Source organism: Vidua chalybeata, chromosome 5 (genome assembly GCF_026979565.1).
Source record: "Vidua chalybeata isolate OUT-0048 chromosome 5, bVidCha1 merged haplotype, whole genome shotgun sequence".
Classification (NCBI taxonomy): Eukaryota; Metazoa; Chordata; class Aves; order Passeriformes; family Viduidae; genus Vidua; species Vidua chalybeata.
This window is the reverse complement of record NC_071534.1, coordinates 8,461,616-8,478,155: the sequence shown is the minus strand read 5'-3', so window position 1 is coordinate 8,478,155 and position 16,540 is coordinate 8,461,616. Positions and strand designations below refer to the sequence as shown.

The 16,540-nt window shown below is 49.9% G+C and overlaps 1 protein-coding gene across 1 annotated transcript in view; it reads left to right on the top strand.

Moving 5' to 3' along the window:
• Window positions 1-387: 387 nt before the first annotated feature.
• Window positions 388-16,540, top strand: part of WNT7B (Wnt family member 7B) — a 93,295-nt gene continuing 77,142 nt past the window's right edge. The window contains exon 1 of the mRNA XM_053944054.1: window positions 388-458. Within this exon, the coding sequence (XP_053800029.1) occupies window positions 388-458 (71 nt within the window). The remainder of the gene's footprint in view (window positions 459-16,540) is intronic.

Sequence of the window (16,540 nt, the reverse complement as noted above, 5' to 3'; positions counted from 1 at the left end):
CCTACCTGGAGCCATAGATTGCAAGATACGTAGTGTTACCTGAGGAAGTCAGAACAAGTAAAAACAGATTGAACTTCAGGGCTCTATGAGGCAGTTGATCAAGATCAGTGCTTGCTCATTCTCTCCCTCAGACTGTCTGTCTTGGGGTTTTGTTTTACTGTTTTGAGCAGCCCTTTCCGTTTTTTCTTCCTCTTTAGCTTTAATATCGAAGCCGGTTTCGGTCACCATGGCTCTGGGAAGAGCTGCCTATCTGCGCGGAGTTGACTTTTTACAGCTCGGCCGGCTTTGCTCCTGGGTAGCTTCAGCAATGCTCTTGACTGGGATTTAATCGACAAGATCAGTTCGGCTTTTTGTGCAATTTTTATGGCTCAGTCCATTTTCTAGATCATGCACAGAAACTTTCGGAAGTGGATTTTCTACGTGTTTCTATGCTTTGGAGTCATCTATGTCAAATTAGGGTAAGTCCTTTTGCACGACAAATCTCCTTGGCTTTTGGGTCACGTTAGTGCGGAGTTGGGAGCAAAATACTGCAGAGGAGGGGGAAAAAAAGGAAAAGAAAATATATGATTATTTCTCTCTCCGCCTCCGGGTGTCCAAGCGCCGGCAGCCCCCCGAAGCACGGCCGTCTCCCCCGATCCCGGGCCATGCCCGGCGGCGGGGCGCTCCGCCCGCCCCGAGCCTGCAGGGAGCCGGTCGCGGGTGATGACGGATCCTTTTATTTTGTACTGCTTAAGCGAACTTAAATATTATCTCTGGCTTACAGTACCCTCAGAGGAAAAAAAAAAAAAAAAAAAGGAAAAAGAAAAAGCAGTCTGACAGAGTTAACTCAGGCGCTGCTGCTGGGACAATAGAACAGAGCTGAGGTATTAGGCGAAAGGGGCGGGAGGAGGGGAATCCCTGCTCTGAACCTGCGCTCAGGGATTTGGTTTATGCAGGCCTAGACACAATTTGCGTTTCTATCCATCACACAGACGTGTTGAAATTAACTTGACAACTGGTCCGGCTACCTCTGCTCTGGTGCTCCCGGGAAGCCAAGCGGGCTCAGGCGAAGGGACCGGCCCGGGGCCCTGGAGGGTGCGGCAGGGGCTCCCGGGGAGCCCGCTGTTTGCTCCTCGGTGTTTGATCACCGCAATCGAGTGCATGCGGTTATTTTGGTTGCCAAGTTTCGCCCTCTTTCCCTCTGTCTCTCCCCCCAGTGCCTGTATGCCCTTATTAATATTGCTCGTCGCAGTAGGCTGACTTGAGTTGAATTTCCACATTCCTGAGCCCCAGCCGAGTCCTTACCTGTCGAACTACAAACTCTTTAAAGATCCTGTCTTTGCGGGATTTTTAATATTGCTTTTTGGTTGTTGGTTTTTTTTTTTTTTTTAATGATCAAGAATACATAAGGTGAGTTGCAATCCAAAACCGCTCACTTCCCACCTTGAAATCAATACGTGGAAGAGGACGGGGAAGCCAAAGGGCAGCTCCCAAAGGCAGGAGAACGGGCAAGTTCCCCAGAGCGACGGGCAGGCTGGAGCCCGGCCGGGGCAGCAGAGCGGGAGGGCGACGGGGAGCGAGGAGCGGCCCGGCCCTGCCCGCCGGGACCCGCCGCCGCGGGCGCTGCTCCGCGCACGGTGCGCGGCGGGAACAGCCACGTCCCCGCTGTCAGCAGCCCAGGCAGCGGTGGGAGGAGGGGGCGAGGAGAGGGAGGGAATCTGCAAGAGGGAGCGCGCCAGAGCCGAGGATTAAGGTTAAACAGCGGGGGGGGAAGGAATTAAACTGGGCTTCTCGACGATGAGAAAGGGAGCGGCAGGCTCTGTATAGCCCACCAGGAGCTCCCGCAGCTGCAGGCAGCAAGGGCAGAGCTGTCCCATTTTCAGGGTGCCGGCGGGACCTGCAGGCTGCTTCCCGGAGGGTTCTAAGCGGGTTGTTCGGCGGGCACCAGCCGGATCGCATCCCTTTGTGTTTGCTTATTTAGGTATTTTTGGCACGGCTCTCGGCCCGCCCCTGCGGCCGCAGGTGCCGCCGCGGTGGCCGGCGGAGCAGGGCGCTGCCCCGCAGGCGACCCGCGGAGGATGCGCGGATGCGGAAGGGGCACGGCCTACGCGCTGCCCCCTGCCGTGTGCCGGTGGGGAGCCCTCGTCCGCCCCTGCCCCGGCTGAGCCACATGCCCGGGGATAGCTCCAAATCCTGCCTGCTGGAGACAGGTCCCTTCAGTGCTCTAACCTTTGCGGGGCCGAGAACCTGCGCCGCCCTTTGTCGTAGCCGGGGTCGGCAGCGATGGGCTCTGTCCCCTTCTAGGCTCGTATTGCCGGGAGTTTAGATGTGTAGCGAATTTGCTGAGGCTGTGTATCCGTAAATGAAGCGATGACAGGGTACCCAATCTACTTCAATAGTGTGAGGACTTTGTACAGCACACCCGTCACAGAGAGGAAGGCGAGCTCAAGGACAACGCTTTGGAAAATGAGGGCAATGGTACAGCTATTGCTTTCGCTGCGACCGAAGGGAACAGAGGGTTGGGCACATGTTGCAGTCTGGAAGGCAGATCTGTCTTCGAAAATTATTTTGGCTGTTTTAGAAGGGGATTCAGAGCAAAAATCACAAGAATGCTGTCGGACTGAGCCTGGAAGTGAAACTGAGCGGACATCAGGAACAGTAAAAGCCTTTGCAGAAACCCTATCAGATCCATCACCATGCCTGTAAGGCGATGAGGATACTTCACTTTCTCTGAACAATAGGAGAGAAATTTGCTCTGAGATCCAGGGCTACTTCTAGGCTAGGCATGTGGGATGCAATTATTTCCTCTTTCATCAGCCACTGGAACTACCATTTTGTTGAAACCATATCCTTTGGGTGTAATGATGCCTTTTCTGGAGATCTTTGCTTTGAAAAGGGGGAGGTGAAGGTGGATAAAATGTCTTCCAGGGCATTCGGTTGATTTTAGTGGGAAGGAGAGAGCCGTCGTGACAACCACGGCAAGGAGGGGAGTCTTGGCAGGTGGTTTTTTGTGGGCTTTTTTTTTTTTTTTTTTTTTTTTTTTTTTTTTTTTTTTTTTTTCTGCTGAGCATGTCTTCGTATCTTGATAAAACGTGCTAAAAGCTCCACTTTTGGTGGCAAACATGACGCCGAGGGGAGAGAAAGTAACGCGATACATAAGCTGTTGGACGGGCCGGGGTGTTGCATGGGGTGACATGGCAGGATCCCATAAAGAAGTCACTATCTCCTCCAGCTAGGAGAAGAAAGCAGGTCCCACTCAAGTAGTCCTTCCTCTAGGGGATCTTCTGTCGTTCCTATTTCCGGTCCTCCAGATTGCTGGAGAAACAGGGGTGAGGTGAAGCATCCCTTAATATTTCTGTCGATGAAGTTTCCAGGCACCGAAGCATTGAATATCTGCAGCCTTGCTGACTTCATGTAACCCCCCGCGGTAACAGGTCACATCAAATATTGACCTAGGCAGGATTGAAACAGAAATATTTCCTGCCAAGATCACAGAGCATTCGGATACCGTTTAATTCGGATACCGTTTTAATTATTAAATACGTCAGAAATTTAAAATTACAGCAGTACTACGGATGCAAATGACAGGGGAAGCTCTGGGTATGAATGATGTGTCTTTTGGAAAGATGAAGTCGTGGACAATACCCAGATCATAGATCTGGGGGCAAACCCCACCCTTTTCCTCTTTATTCTGGAGGAGAAGAAAGGTAACAGCCGGGCAGCTCCAAAGGGAGCGGGAAGACCCCCCCTTTTCCTGCGGAGAGAGGGTCACTGTGACGTTAGAGGGATGCGGGCGGCGGGAGCTGGCGCTGCCCAAAGGAGCAACGAAAGGTGTCGGCACCCCTTTGAGGGAAGCAGGGAAGCTCGTGTCCATCCGAGCTGAGGGTGCATAGGGCTGCGGACGTCGGGGACCCCGGCCCGTTCTGGGAAGGCCGGAGCACTCCGCTTCCCGGGACTCCCAGGGATGCTGCGGCGGGGAACGTGAGAGCCGGTCCCGCTCGCCTCCCCTACGGCGAAGTTCGCCTTGGCTTTGCGACGTTTGCGGTAAAGGCCAACGAAATCCTGCTGCCCTCGCCATCCCCGGGGCTGTTCGGCCGCGGGGAGCCCGCCCGGGTCGGCTCTGTCTCCCCAGCCCTCGGCAGGCAGCGGCCGGAGCTCAGCCTCGACGGCGGGCAGCACGTGGAGCGCCGGGAGCCGCGGCGAGGCCCCGAGAGGAGACCCGCGCGATTTCCGCCCGGAGCGCCGGGCGGTGCGGCCGCGGCGCGGGACTGCCTGGCGCCGTCCCACCGGCGGGACCATGCCCTCCCCGGCCCCTCCACGGGCACCTGTCGTTGTGCTGCCGCCACCCCCCTTCCCTGCTCTCCCATCGGCCAGACACCTCTCATTCTGAGACTCATTGCCTTCTTCTCCCCGGCACTGGACTTGCAGCTCGATGAGATACAACAAACACACGGTTCCGCCCAGAAAGGACCCGGTGTGTTGCCCACCTGGCGCATCTTCCCGGCTTCCGACGTGCCCTTCTGCCGGATTCTTCCCAGGCTTATGGTAAAAAAGGAACCGCGGCTGGGAATAGATAGATAATACGGAAGATAAAAAAAAAAAAAAAAAAAAAAGCAAATAGTTTATTAGTGCCTGCCCGACTGTAGTGTCGGCAACTATTTCAGTGTAATTCTGCCCCATTTTGTCCAAAACACAGCTGTTTGTGGGAAAAGGAGCGACAGATGCTGAAGTGCCCATATAAGACATTACCGACAATACCTCTTTTCCAGTGTGACATTTTATTGAAGGGAATGTTTCCGTCTTCAATCAACAAAATGAGTGTGGTTCTCTCTGCCCCGGCTGACATATGTACAGAAACCATTTGGATGGAATTTGCAAGGTTATTCTCATCATCATCGTCATAATCTTGATCCTCCTCCTCCTCCTCATCATTCATCATCAATAATTTTTCGCCATAATAACCGGTCCGTGGTTTTAGAATAAAAATTAACTCCCCGAAAAGAAACTGCACGGTTTGGTTTCTTTGTACGACTTTTCTTCCCCTACACAACACATCTGTGGATAAAGTCAGTTTCGACCTGAAAATTATGAAAATTGGTAAACCGTCTTCGTTTCAGGTGGAGTGGGTCAAATTTTGCCAGCACAAGTCCGAAGTTTTCCAGTGCCGACTTTTATTTGTATTTTTACAGTTCGCTGTCCCCCTCCTTCCCCCCTACCCCAGGTACATCTCTAAAACCAGACGCACATTTAAAATACCTATCCGAAGCGGAACAAATGCTAGAAATAAAACATTAAAGGGGCTACTCGTTCTCCTGCTTTCACGTTCAGCAGAGTTGCCCCAGCCACATGTCTAGCAGGGAAAAGGGCACTGAGGAGTGCCCATCTCTAACTCTTTCGCTATATATAGACTTGCATGCACACTTACAGAAGTATAAATACGTGTATTCTAGAATTTGAAATAATTATAAATAAGACGGTTCTGGGATGTAAGTAGTCGTTGAAAGACTTAAGCTTCCGTCTCTTGTTAACCGAGATCAACGTTTCTCGAAAGGACATTGACTGCCCCAACGTCTGTGCTGAACTTGCAGATGAAAGTGGTTAAAGCAACCAAACCCGAGAAGATTTTTATCGCATATTGAGCGGCATACAACGTTTTTGTACCAGTTCTGCAATTCCCAGTCCATCTGAGGGCATATTTCGTTGTGTCGCTGACAGCTGCACCCATGTTCTGGGGCTAGTTAACTGGAGAAGGTGTTACCAGGGCGTTCGGTAGAGCTCTTAGCCAAGACACCTTCAGTCAACAGGCAATTAACCTGAGACGAACATTTACAGACCGAGGACACTTCGGAGCCTGGTTCTTGTTCGTTTCAGCTGCATTTCAGTCTAAGTGTCTTCGGTGGCCGTTTATTTTTCGGGGTTCGTTTTCAAACCCCAGCGCCGGTATCCGCAGCGCACGTATTTCACCATCGCTCTCAGCACTTCCGAAATAAAGGACGGACGCCCAACAATGCAGAGGAAGAGCGACTGTCTCCTGCACGCCTGGGGCTGCTCAGGGCTCAGGGCTCAGGCCCGCCGGAGCGGGAAGGGTCGAGCATCTCTTTATCGCAGGGCGCGGCGGTGCCAAGGGGCAGGAGTCGCTCGGCTCAGGGGGAAGGTGGGGGAGAGGCAGCAAACCTGCCGGGAAACGCCTCTTCGGACTTGCATCTTCTCGGAAACGAGAGATGCAAAGGGAAGAGCGGAGACGAAAGCTCTTCCTGCGAGAGTGGCGAGAGGTGTGGGGAGCCGGGAGCCGCTGGCAGCCGCTCCCCGCTCGCTCCCTACAGCGGCTCTTCCACACTAGTCTTTTCCCTTCGCTGCTCTCCCGCGAAACCAAATCTCGCCAGGAAGCTACGAGTGTGCATGTCTTTATTTCTCACTCAGTAAGGATATGACTACATATATTTTCCTTTTTTTCTTGACGTTGCTCCTGAAATCGAAGCCTAATTTTTAACATCGGGGGAACAACAACAGCCAAACCCCCGCTGAGGCTGGAGGGAAGGCGGAACCCTTCGATGGAACCGGGACAGCCGGCCACAATAAAGCAATTAGCCCGGAGTGGAGTTGGAAGCTGCCAGCTCGTTCAGCCTCTCGCAGGGCGAGCTAAGAGTGCCATGGCAGAAGCAGGGAACTCTCAGCCCACGGAGCGCTGATGGGGGGCGGGGGGGGGAGTTAAAAATGCCCCACGGAGCGCGAAATGAGCTCTTGACGGGCGAGGTGTACGGAGAGGGCTCAGCCAGGGAGCACGGATTCATTGCAGCCCGGGCTAGATCAGTGTCTTTCCATTGTCATCCTCCCCCTAAAAAAAAAAAAAAAAAAAAAAAAAAAAAAAAAAAGGGAGAGGGAGAGAAAAAAGTAGGCGGATTGCAGTGACTGACTGCCCAATGGCAGCCCCGGGCCTCAGGAGAGTTACAGAGAGAGAGGGAGAGAGAGAGAGAGAGAGAGAGGCACTTTCTGCCATCCAAATCCCTTAAACCATCCTCATTCCGACACGAGAACCCACTGTAACAACTTCCAACCACTGAGACATGACAGGCAGGAGCCCAGAGGCAGCAGCAGCAGCAAGAGCAGCAACAGCAGCAGCACACACTCTGCACAGGGAGCAGCATTAGCACCAGGGGAATACTACACACAACAATACAAACAAACAAACAAACAGACAGACAAAGCCCCCCCAAGCCCAAGGGACTGGATTCCAACTCAGATTCAAGCCACAGCTGACACCAAAAAGGGTGGGGAATTACGACCAGGGGGGGCCAGAAAGGAATAACCAAGGAAGCGAACTCAAGAGTGTAAACGGGATTCAGCCATGATCCTTTTTTCATCTCGCAGTGTGTTACTCTCAGTGTATTACCCTCAGATTTTCCTCATCCTTACCAGTGGGAGTTACCTGTAAGTGATCCAGATTTTTTTTTTTTTTTTTCCAAATACTGTTTGCAATGCCCCCGCTAGCAGCTACCTAGGGGCAATGCGCAGAGCGAGCAGAGGGAGCCGGGAGAAGCCAGCACGGGCGGCAGCTCCGTGCGGTGCGTGGTGGTGAGGATGGTGGTGGTGGTGGCGGCGGAGGAGGAGGAGATGCTGTGCTGGTGGCGGTGCTGGCGCTGCTGGTCGGACCCCGCCGGGGGAAGGGACGCACCGCCAGGTAACTCCCGGGGCTGCCCCGCCGGCGAGGCCGGGGCCCGGCGTGCCCGCAGCGGGGGCGGCGCACCTGGGAGGGCGGCGGGGCAACGGGACGCGGAGCGGCCGGCGTCTCCCCTGGGGACTCCGACCCCGACTCCTCCTCCTGCCAAACCGGAGATGGGCATCGCTTCGCGCCCGTCGGGGGAAGGCTGTTTGCGTGCGGAGGTCCCGGGGAGCGCGGGGCTGCCGCAGCCGGCGGCGAGCGCCCAGCCCGGGCCGCCCGCGGAGAGTCCCCGCCGCCGAGGCGCTCGCCGGCCGGCTGCTTTCGCTCCGGAGGGATCTCCAGCCCCGCAGTTAGAGCTGGCTCCAGGACTTTTTCCTTGTGAGGAAGGGGGTGGAGGTAGGGGTGGGGGAAATGAGAGTCGGTGGGTGGGACTGCGAGGAATTTCGGTCTCTTTTTTTAATATCTATATCTGTATCTGTCGTTGCGGTGGATAAGAAGTGGCTGGGCTAGTCCGTGTGGGCTGCGGAGAGAGTGTCCGCCGTCGTTCTCCTGCAGGTCCCCCGGCAGGTCTCTGTGCCCGTCGGCCGTCGCCTTAGGGTGGCAGGGGTGGTGGGCCGGGGTCCCCGCGCCGGCCGTGGGGGAGCCGGGCCCGTCCGGGACTGCAGCCGGAGTCCAGAGGGGCTGCCGGGGACCTGTCAAGGGCTTCTGCTCTCCTGCACTCCGGAGGACCTTTCCGCGCCGCGGGGCAGCCGTGCGGAGAGGAGGGCGCTGCGGCGGCAGGTACCCGGCGGAGGGAGCCGCTTTAAAATCGGGGAGCCTTCTCCCTCCCTTGAGCATCCCCCCAGCCCCGGGGCAAGAGTCTCCTTGCCGGAACGCGGGGGTCGGGCCCGGGGGAGCTCTGGGGCTGTTTGGAGCCTGCCCAGGCTGCGGGGGCTGCGGCAGAGGGGTTCACCCCTGTCGGTGATGGGGAACCCCATCTCGGCATCCCCGGCCCCACATTTGTCCCGGCTGCCGGGGTCGGACGGATTTCCCTACTCTCCTACCCCCAAGCCGACCTCAGTTTTTTTGTGCCCCGACGGATGCGAATTTGAGGTCCTATCCCTGAACTGTACGTGGATTTATATATATTTGGGTTTTTTTTTCTCTGTGTGCGCGCACAGGAGCACATGCACATAAACAAGCACGTGCGCGTCTGTTCGTCCATGTGTGTGTGTCCGTCTGTTTTCTGTGGGCTATGGAAAAAACATATCCTACTGCTATGGGAGAAAAGTAGGAATAAACACGCATATAAAAAGAAAGAAAAAGCCTATTTCTACATTCTTAATTCTTAATGAAATGCACATGTCTTTGCCACCGATTTTTAAAAGCGCTTAGATTTATGGAAGCACTTTAGATTAATTCAACCAGGGCTGCCTGTTTCTGTTCACAGGAGGGATATGTCTGCTGCGTAGGTGACCGATAGCTTGTAAAAAAGCTTGCCGTGCTATCTTTGGTTGGTTGGGTTTTTTTTTGTGGTTATTATTTTTTTTTTATACAGGAGGAAGGAGTCGTAATAAATAAATAAATACACCCTTTTAATATAAGCGTAGCCATATTTTTCTCAAAACCGTAGGAAATTACTATCCTACAAAGTTTTCCTTCTATAAATAGTTCAAATCTTAAAACAAAAGTTTGCAACCGCACACCAGATGCTGGGATGCTGGCGGTTTCCCTTGCTGTGTGACATAATTATAAGGTCCGAAAGCAAAAGCTATAGAAGTATAATAATAATACTAAGGCGACTGCTGAGGGGAAATACAAGGGAAGCAATGCCTGCTTTATTTAAAGCCAACAGCTTGTGGATCTTTTGAGCACTGCCCCGCGACAATGAGGAGTTGTGGTGGATAAATAATGCTCTCTCGCCTTTCCCTGGGCCGTCCCCAGTTCATCCCCTCCGCGGCGGGTCACTCGGAGCTGGACCCGTGGAGCTGGAGCCGAGGTGGCTATTGCAGCCCAGCAGAGCAGAAGGGAAAGGGATCAGGAGGTGAAACCCAACAAAGCGGAGCCCCAAAGCGACGCCCACCTCCCTCCATCCATCACTCCGGAGGCACGGAGCCGGCTGCTTTCCCGGGGAGAAAGCAGCGCGCACGGGGCCGCTGGGGACAGGGTCCCCGGGACCCGACCCCCCCCGCTTCTCCTCCGTGCCACCCCCAGCACCAGCCCCCGGCTACACTTGCTCCTTTTCCACTGTGTCCCCCCCATCCCTCCCAGAGAGCAGGGGCAGCGGCGGGAGAGCCGGGCGGGCTGCGGTGCTTCGCCTCTCTCTCCGTAGGAAGTGAAAAGAAAGAGGAGTTATTTCAGTGCTTAATGGAGAGTAGCCTACTGAACTTGTGGTGTTTGTCTGGTGGGTAAATATACTTCTTTGGCTTACTAATGCTAGCTTTGGAAGATTAAAGCATAGTAGAGTCTGTTGGAGCATTATCTGCTGGTGTCTGTTTCTGCTACCCTCGCCCTCCGGAGGGGAGGATGCTTCCCAAGCTGCTATTTAGTGAGCTCTCAGGGACTGTCAATGGTTATGTTAATTTTCCCCGAGATCTCTATCATCTTTCGGCTATGGGAACGACTCCTTGGCTTCTGCATTGCTGCTCCTTCAGGGACAGAGGGGGTGAGTTTCAGCGGGCAAGCAAGTAGAGTGCGGGGTGTCCGTGCTCAGTCTTTCTTGGTGCAGGGAATGCAGGCCGGGGGAGATGGGATGCTGCCCTATTATTCTGTGAGAAAACCTGTCAAGCAAAAATCCCATCAGATTTTTCTGAATGGAAAAGGCAATGGTGAAATGAAATGAAATGGGCACCACACCTCAGTGTTTTTTGTGCAATAGCTGGGAAGAAAGTTACACTATGGTCAATTGTATCCAAAATTAATTTAAAACCCGACTCCTTTATAAAATTGATTTCTATATTGTAAGTGTGCTATCTGATAAAGTCATCTTCTTCAGTGTGCTTGCCTGGTATCCTTTGGCCTTCTGAGGCACTGTGAACACTTTTACAACCAGAAGAAATTAGTGTCTGCCTCTCTGAAAAAAAAATGACTGTGGCTCCAATAGCTGATGCATTTTAATGCTGGGCATATTTTGGTAATCCAATTAAATATTTAAAATATAAAGCTGCCATTAAATAATATCAGTGTAATTAGCATAAATGTCTAAATGCCAGGATTATGCAGAACACTGGCACTGTATCTTGCAGTGCATGTGAGAGTGTGCATGTGTCTGTACACACACACACATATTCAGCTGCTTCTAAAGAAGATGGTGCTCATCGGTTTTCCATTGGTTCACCTCTTTTACTGCTCATCTTATTTAGTGCAGGATCCATTCACCAGCAACACGAGAGTCGGTTCTGAAGAAGTTTATTCGGGGATTATCTGCTGGCACATAGATACAGTTAATTCAGTTATTTGCTATGAATTGATTTGGAATAACTCTTAAGAGAGTGTGTGCGTATGTAGTAATAGCAGCACAAATGCTCAAAGCAGATACATTTTCGAACACCATAGCACAGCAAATAATTTATATTGGTGAGCAGATATCACTGCTTGGTTAGGAAATGTAGAGGAAGATAATTCCTCTGCATGTTTTGCATTTGTTCTGCTGGTGCTTCCACATCCTTACAATTCCATATCCCTAACAACAGGGTTTCTCAACACTTGTGGGAAGCAGATCAGAAGGAATGCAGATTGTTCATATGCCTACAGGAAAGTGGTCATGCCTAATCCCTAAAGATTAGGACTGCTGGAGAGAGTCCCTGGAGTTTGCTTCTTAATCCATCAGTGCTGGAGGGAGCTGCACAGGTAAAGAGCAACCCAGCTGCTCTATGAGGCAGAGCCTTCAAGGGGGTAGTGGGCACAGCTTCACCAGCAATGCCAAGCAGCCTGATGATGCTCCCACTTTAGCTGGTGCAGTCAGAGTTACACAAGCTGGCCCACTCTTCCTGTCCTGGTTAGATCAGGGCAGGATCAACTTCTGTGATTAAGCTGGCTATTATGGGAATGGGATTGTCTCTGGCTCAGTCACTGAGCTGCAGTGTAAATCCATCATTTCCCTGCTTTTGCACCTTGTTCATTTTATAACTGAGACTTCAGGGGAAGCTTGTTCTCTCAGCCTCTAGTTATGCAGTGTACAATGCCCAAGTAGAGCTCTGCTGTTATATTCTCCTTTTACATGGTACTGTAATAATGATTCTCTATAAGAGGATTTGTAATAGGACTTCCTTCCACTTTACCATCCCTTGAAGATGTGTTCGCTTATAGACAGAACAGGTCAATCTTCAAAGAGTATCAAGTATTTTCAGGCTCATCTAAAGCTAATGCTTTTGCTCAGCAGAAAAGAGAAAGATAAAGGATATTTTTATGCTGGACTACCATAAGCTTGGCTTACCTGCCTGACACAGGAAATTTCCATGTATTGAAGCAGCTACACAAAGATGGGAGAATGATTGTGATATGATTTCTTGGTGGCTCTAGGAGGTAAAGTCCAGCATTTCACTGTGAGACCCAGAAAAAAATCCCTGTCTAAAATCAGAGAGCTCTAGTAAATCTGGGACTGGCCACTCCTCTTCACTCCTCTCCTCTCAAGCACTCAAGTCTTGAATATCCTTGGATCCAAATGCATTTGGATGAAGGCAACTCTCTCAGTCCTTTGCAACCATCAGGTTCCAGGAATTAGATGTTTACTACACCTTGAAATTGCAAAACAATTAATTACTTTAGAAATTATAAGGAAAGGTGGCAGGATCCAGAATGTGTAGGATGACGGCATGGAATTACTACATATGTTGTGTTACTAACATAAAATAAAAAGTGGGTAAAAAGCAATATGAAATATTCAGATGAATAGGTAAGGATGAATACAGATGTGTTTGCATATTAAACACCCAACAAAGCTCAAAAGAGAGTCTTTCAAAGAAGGTGTTAAAGAGCTAAACAAAACGACCAGCAATTATACAGTTAGACTGACAAACACCTTTTTTGCAATGGGAAAAGCACCATATGTACCTGGCAATGTGGCATGCTGAGGGTAGAATGCTGGCATATGCTTTGTCAGTGCACAGGACTGGGCTGACATGCAGAGAGAGAACCTCCTGACCCCAAAATATAATTTAACCCTCTAGTCCTCCCAAGTTACCCCAAGCAACAAAAACCTAGGACCAGCTGTTGATCAAAGGAGTTCTACAGATGCTGACACTATGAGTTACAGAATTGGTTAATGTTGCAAGCCCAGTTTCTTCAGCCCACAACTTTTGGATGTTGTTCTACCCTTTGTGGACTCTCACCAGCGCCTTTCATGGCTGCTGGCAAAGCATGTCTACCTGTTAATTACCTGACAGATGAATTTTTGCAATACAGGTTCACCTGTCTGTTTGGTTCTTCTCACGATTTTTGCTCTTTCCCCCTTGATGCTCCACTGCCCTTCTGTAGAGCATCTCTCCAACCTACCCCAGGTATGTAACTTGCATAGTGTTACAGTAAAACTCTACATGGAAGGGTTCTATGAGAACCAGACAGGCCTCTATCTGTGAGAACCATGACAGAAAAGCAAAATTTCCATGACTTTTTTGTTTTGGAATTGTGCCATGCACATGTGAACAGCCCATCAATGAGCTGATGAAACTTGTCACCGAAAGCTTCAGGTTTAAAAGCCCAGAATTATGTAGGAGGATAAGAAAGTCCAGGCACAGGAGTACTCTGGAAGAAAAGCCAAGGAAGGCATGTTTCTGGAGAATGTCTTTCAGTCTTTTAAGGGTTGTTAGAACCCTCTCCTCTTTTGCTGTCCCTTCAATCCTCCCCCAAATGTAGATGTATTTTCTCTCCATTGTTGATAGCTGCATAGGACTTGCTGTTAACTTCTTACTAGGAAGTTAATTCCTATGTATTTGCATTTGCTATAACACATGCCTAAGGATCATTGCAAATTCTGCATTAGCAAAAATGGAAAGAAATTCTAGATACAGAGACTTAAATATTTGACCAGTAGGTTTTTCTGTCTGTATGCATTTCTATGACTTCTCCCTTCTGTTACTGACAAAATGTTTTTAGGACAAACCTTTAGATAACATGCTGAGTTGTTTTTTCTATGCTTTCTTCTTGGGCTTTCTTTCTAAAAGTCAGTTTGCTAGATGAAGCTGAAAGTTTGCTGCTTATTCAGTTCTAATAGAGTATGGGCAGTTTTACTGAGGTTAAGATAGTGACGGCCAAATAGTTGCTCTCATCATAAAACCATCTTTCTTCCACTAGGATCTGATAATAAGATGATTATCACCTACTAATTATTTTTCAGCAAATCATAGCTTCTCTAGAAAATCTCAAGACAGAGTAAATCAGGGAGTTATTGTATCTTTCTTTTCTGGAAATAATTTTAATAGTGCATACAGTTTGTACTTATAACACTGTTACCGTTTTGAACATTTATTTTTGTTTCAGCCTATGCTTGTGGATCAGATTTCCCTTAAAAAAACCTTCACGTTTATGCAAAAATCCCACTTAATCATCATGGTGACAGTCTTTGTTCCAGCTCTTTGTCCAAGGTCAGATTTCACCCTGAGTTCCTAATTAGTAGAAAAAAGACATCCAGTGGTAGAGCAAGTGTGCAAGTGAAGGAAGAAGTGAGGGTTAGGAGTTTGATAGGTGGCAGAAGAATTTCCGCTGTGTAGTGGCACCAAGTCCACTGGTCCCTGTGCATCCCAAATGTTTTATCTGAACTAGAGCCACATTGTTACTTAGGCAGTGACACCACTTTCAAAGCTGATGGAACTCTATGGACTTTTTACTGGCAGATTTGTGATGCAAAAAGTAATGTTGGTGAGCTGGATCTCCACCAGCATGTACTTGGAATGCACAACAAAGGCATTCAAAATAATTTCCTTCTGAATGGCCATTACTGTGTAGAATTTTGGGAAGCTCTTACCTTTTGTCTTTTAAGCACTACGGGCCTATGGCTTCTATACCCTGAGGCCATATCCACAGCTCAGCAAGCTAATAAAGCAGGAGTAACTCTGCTGCAGTCAACTGCAGTCAACTGAGTGACTCCAGTGCAATCAAAAAGAGTACCAAACAGAAAGTCAGCACCAGCCTTATCCTTACAGTATCCATTTGAATGCAGCCTTGACACAGGCTGCTGTTTTATGCAATTTATAGGGAAGTTCGCAAGAACATACACGAAGACAATATTAGTAGGAGGCCATGCCAGACAAAGCCCAAAATCATGGGCCACTGAAAGAATTATGGCCTTTGGAATCAGCAAGACCAGACATAAATCCAAAACCTTATTTAATTTTTTAAGGGGAGAAATAAATCAAAAGCCTTGAAGCATTTGCTGTTGCATGTGAAGTATTGCAGAGAAGCCCAAAGCTGGAAGTAAGCATAAGCTAGAAAGATATAAACCACTGTCTGCATGCAAGCAGGACCTGGGAAATGTTTGGAGTTGTATCCTATTTAAAATTTTAAAGTGCTGCAATACTGGGACTGGATATAATATGCACCTTACTAGTCTGGTTGAAGTGAGACAATTATCAAATGTGACTACTATTTAATAATAATTTCTTTCATTCAGGGATTGTAAGAGAATGAATCCTACCAGTATTCAAGTGAATTGGGCAAGGATCATTTCCCTCACTGCTGGGGTGGAATGCAGCAGTTGCTGTGCAGCACCCAGCAGATCTGTATGGACGTGCAGGACCAGCACCAGTCCTGACATTCCTGGCAGCAAGACAGGAAAGCATCTGAAAAAGCCCAAGCACATCTCTGATTGATCTGGACCTTGGCCAGGGCCAGTCCCTCTAAATACTGCACTCCATGGTGGGTTTCACTCTGTGGTGAAGGTAGGAACAGTCCGAGAGTGGGCCAATGCCTGAGATGCCGAATAGCAGTATCGTGACTGCTGCCTGCCTCAGTTTCCCACAGCTTTAATGGGGCAATAACAGCACTGGCAAGGCTTGAAAGTAGGGGAGGGGCAGGAGAGCAAGAGCTGCCACAGCACTTTGGAAAGAGAAAATGCAGTGTAAGTGCTGCGTCATTACTTTCAGTGACTCTTTCTGACCACAAGCACAAAGACCGCGCGATTGCACTCATCTGAAGCACGGCGTCACCATCGCCCTCTTCACCACCATGCCCAGCATGGCCTTGGGGAGAGGTCAGGGGAAAGGGCTGCTCACCAAAGTCATGAGCATCATTTCTGACAGTGCCTTCTCCTTCCGTGGGAGCCAGACAGCCACTGTGGGCAGCGTGGAGCAAGTCCTGGCCTTGGAGAGCTGCTGGCCTTGGGCTACAAGACGGCCGCTGGCGTGCTGGGCAGCAGACAGGACATGGTTAAGGGAGTGCTGAGGGGAATGGCTGCATCTCTCATGACTCCTTTGGCTGCTCGCCAGGGAGCCATGTGACTTCTTGGTCAAAAGAGTCCTCTCAACCATGAGACACTTTTTTCCCCCTCTGGTTGTACCTTTTCTTTTCTGAAGTTAAAAGAAAACAAAACGTACCCACAAAACTTTCCACATTAAAGTTATATTGTAGTCCGGTGACTCAGGGTGAGAAATTCAAGGGGAATGAAGAGGAAGGGAAACATTCCTGAATCAGATCTGTTGTGCAGGGCCTTAAAGATGATTTTGTTGGATGGAGAACAGATCTGCTGCAGCACAGTGAGCAAGAAGTAAAGGATTGGACTTAAATCCCTTCCCTGCTGCTGTGGACTACTGCTAAATCTCTCAGGGTAGCTTCAAACCCAGTGGACTTTGACGCTATCAAGAGGGCTGAGGGTGGAAGCACAAATAAATATGGCTTCTGATTCACAGTGAATTCCTTTTTCTCCACTCCCATGGCCTAAAGGGTATATCAACTAGCTTTACAGTTTTTGGTTAGCTTTTTTTCATTGGC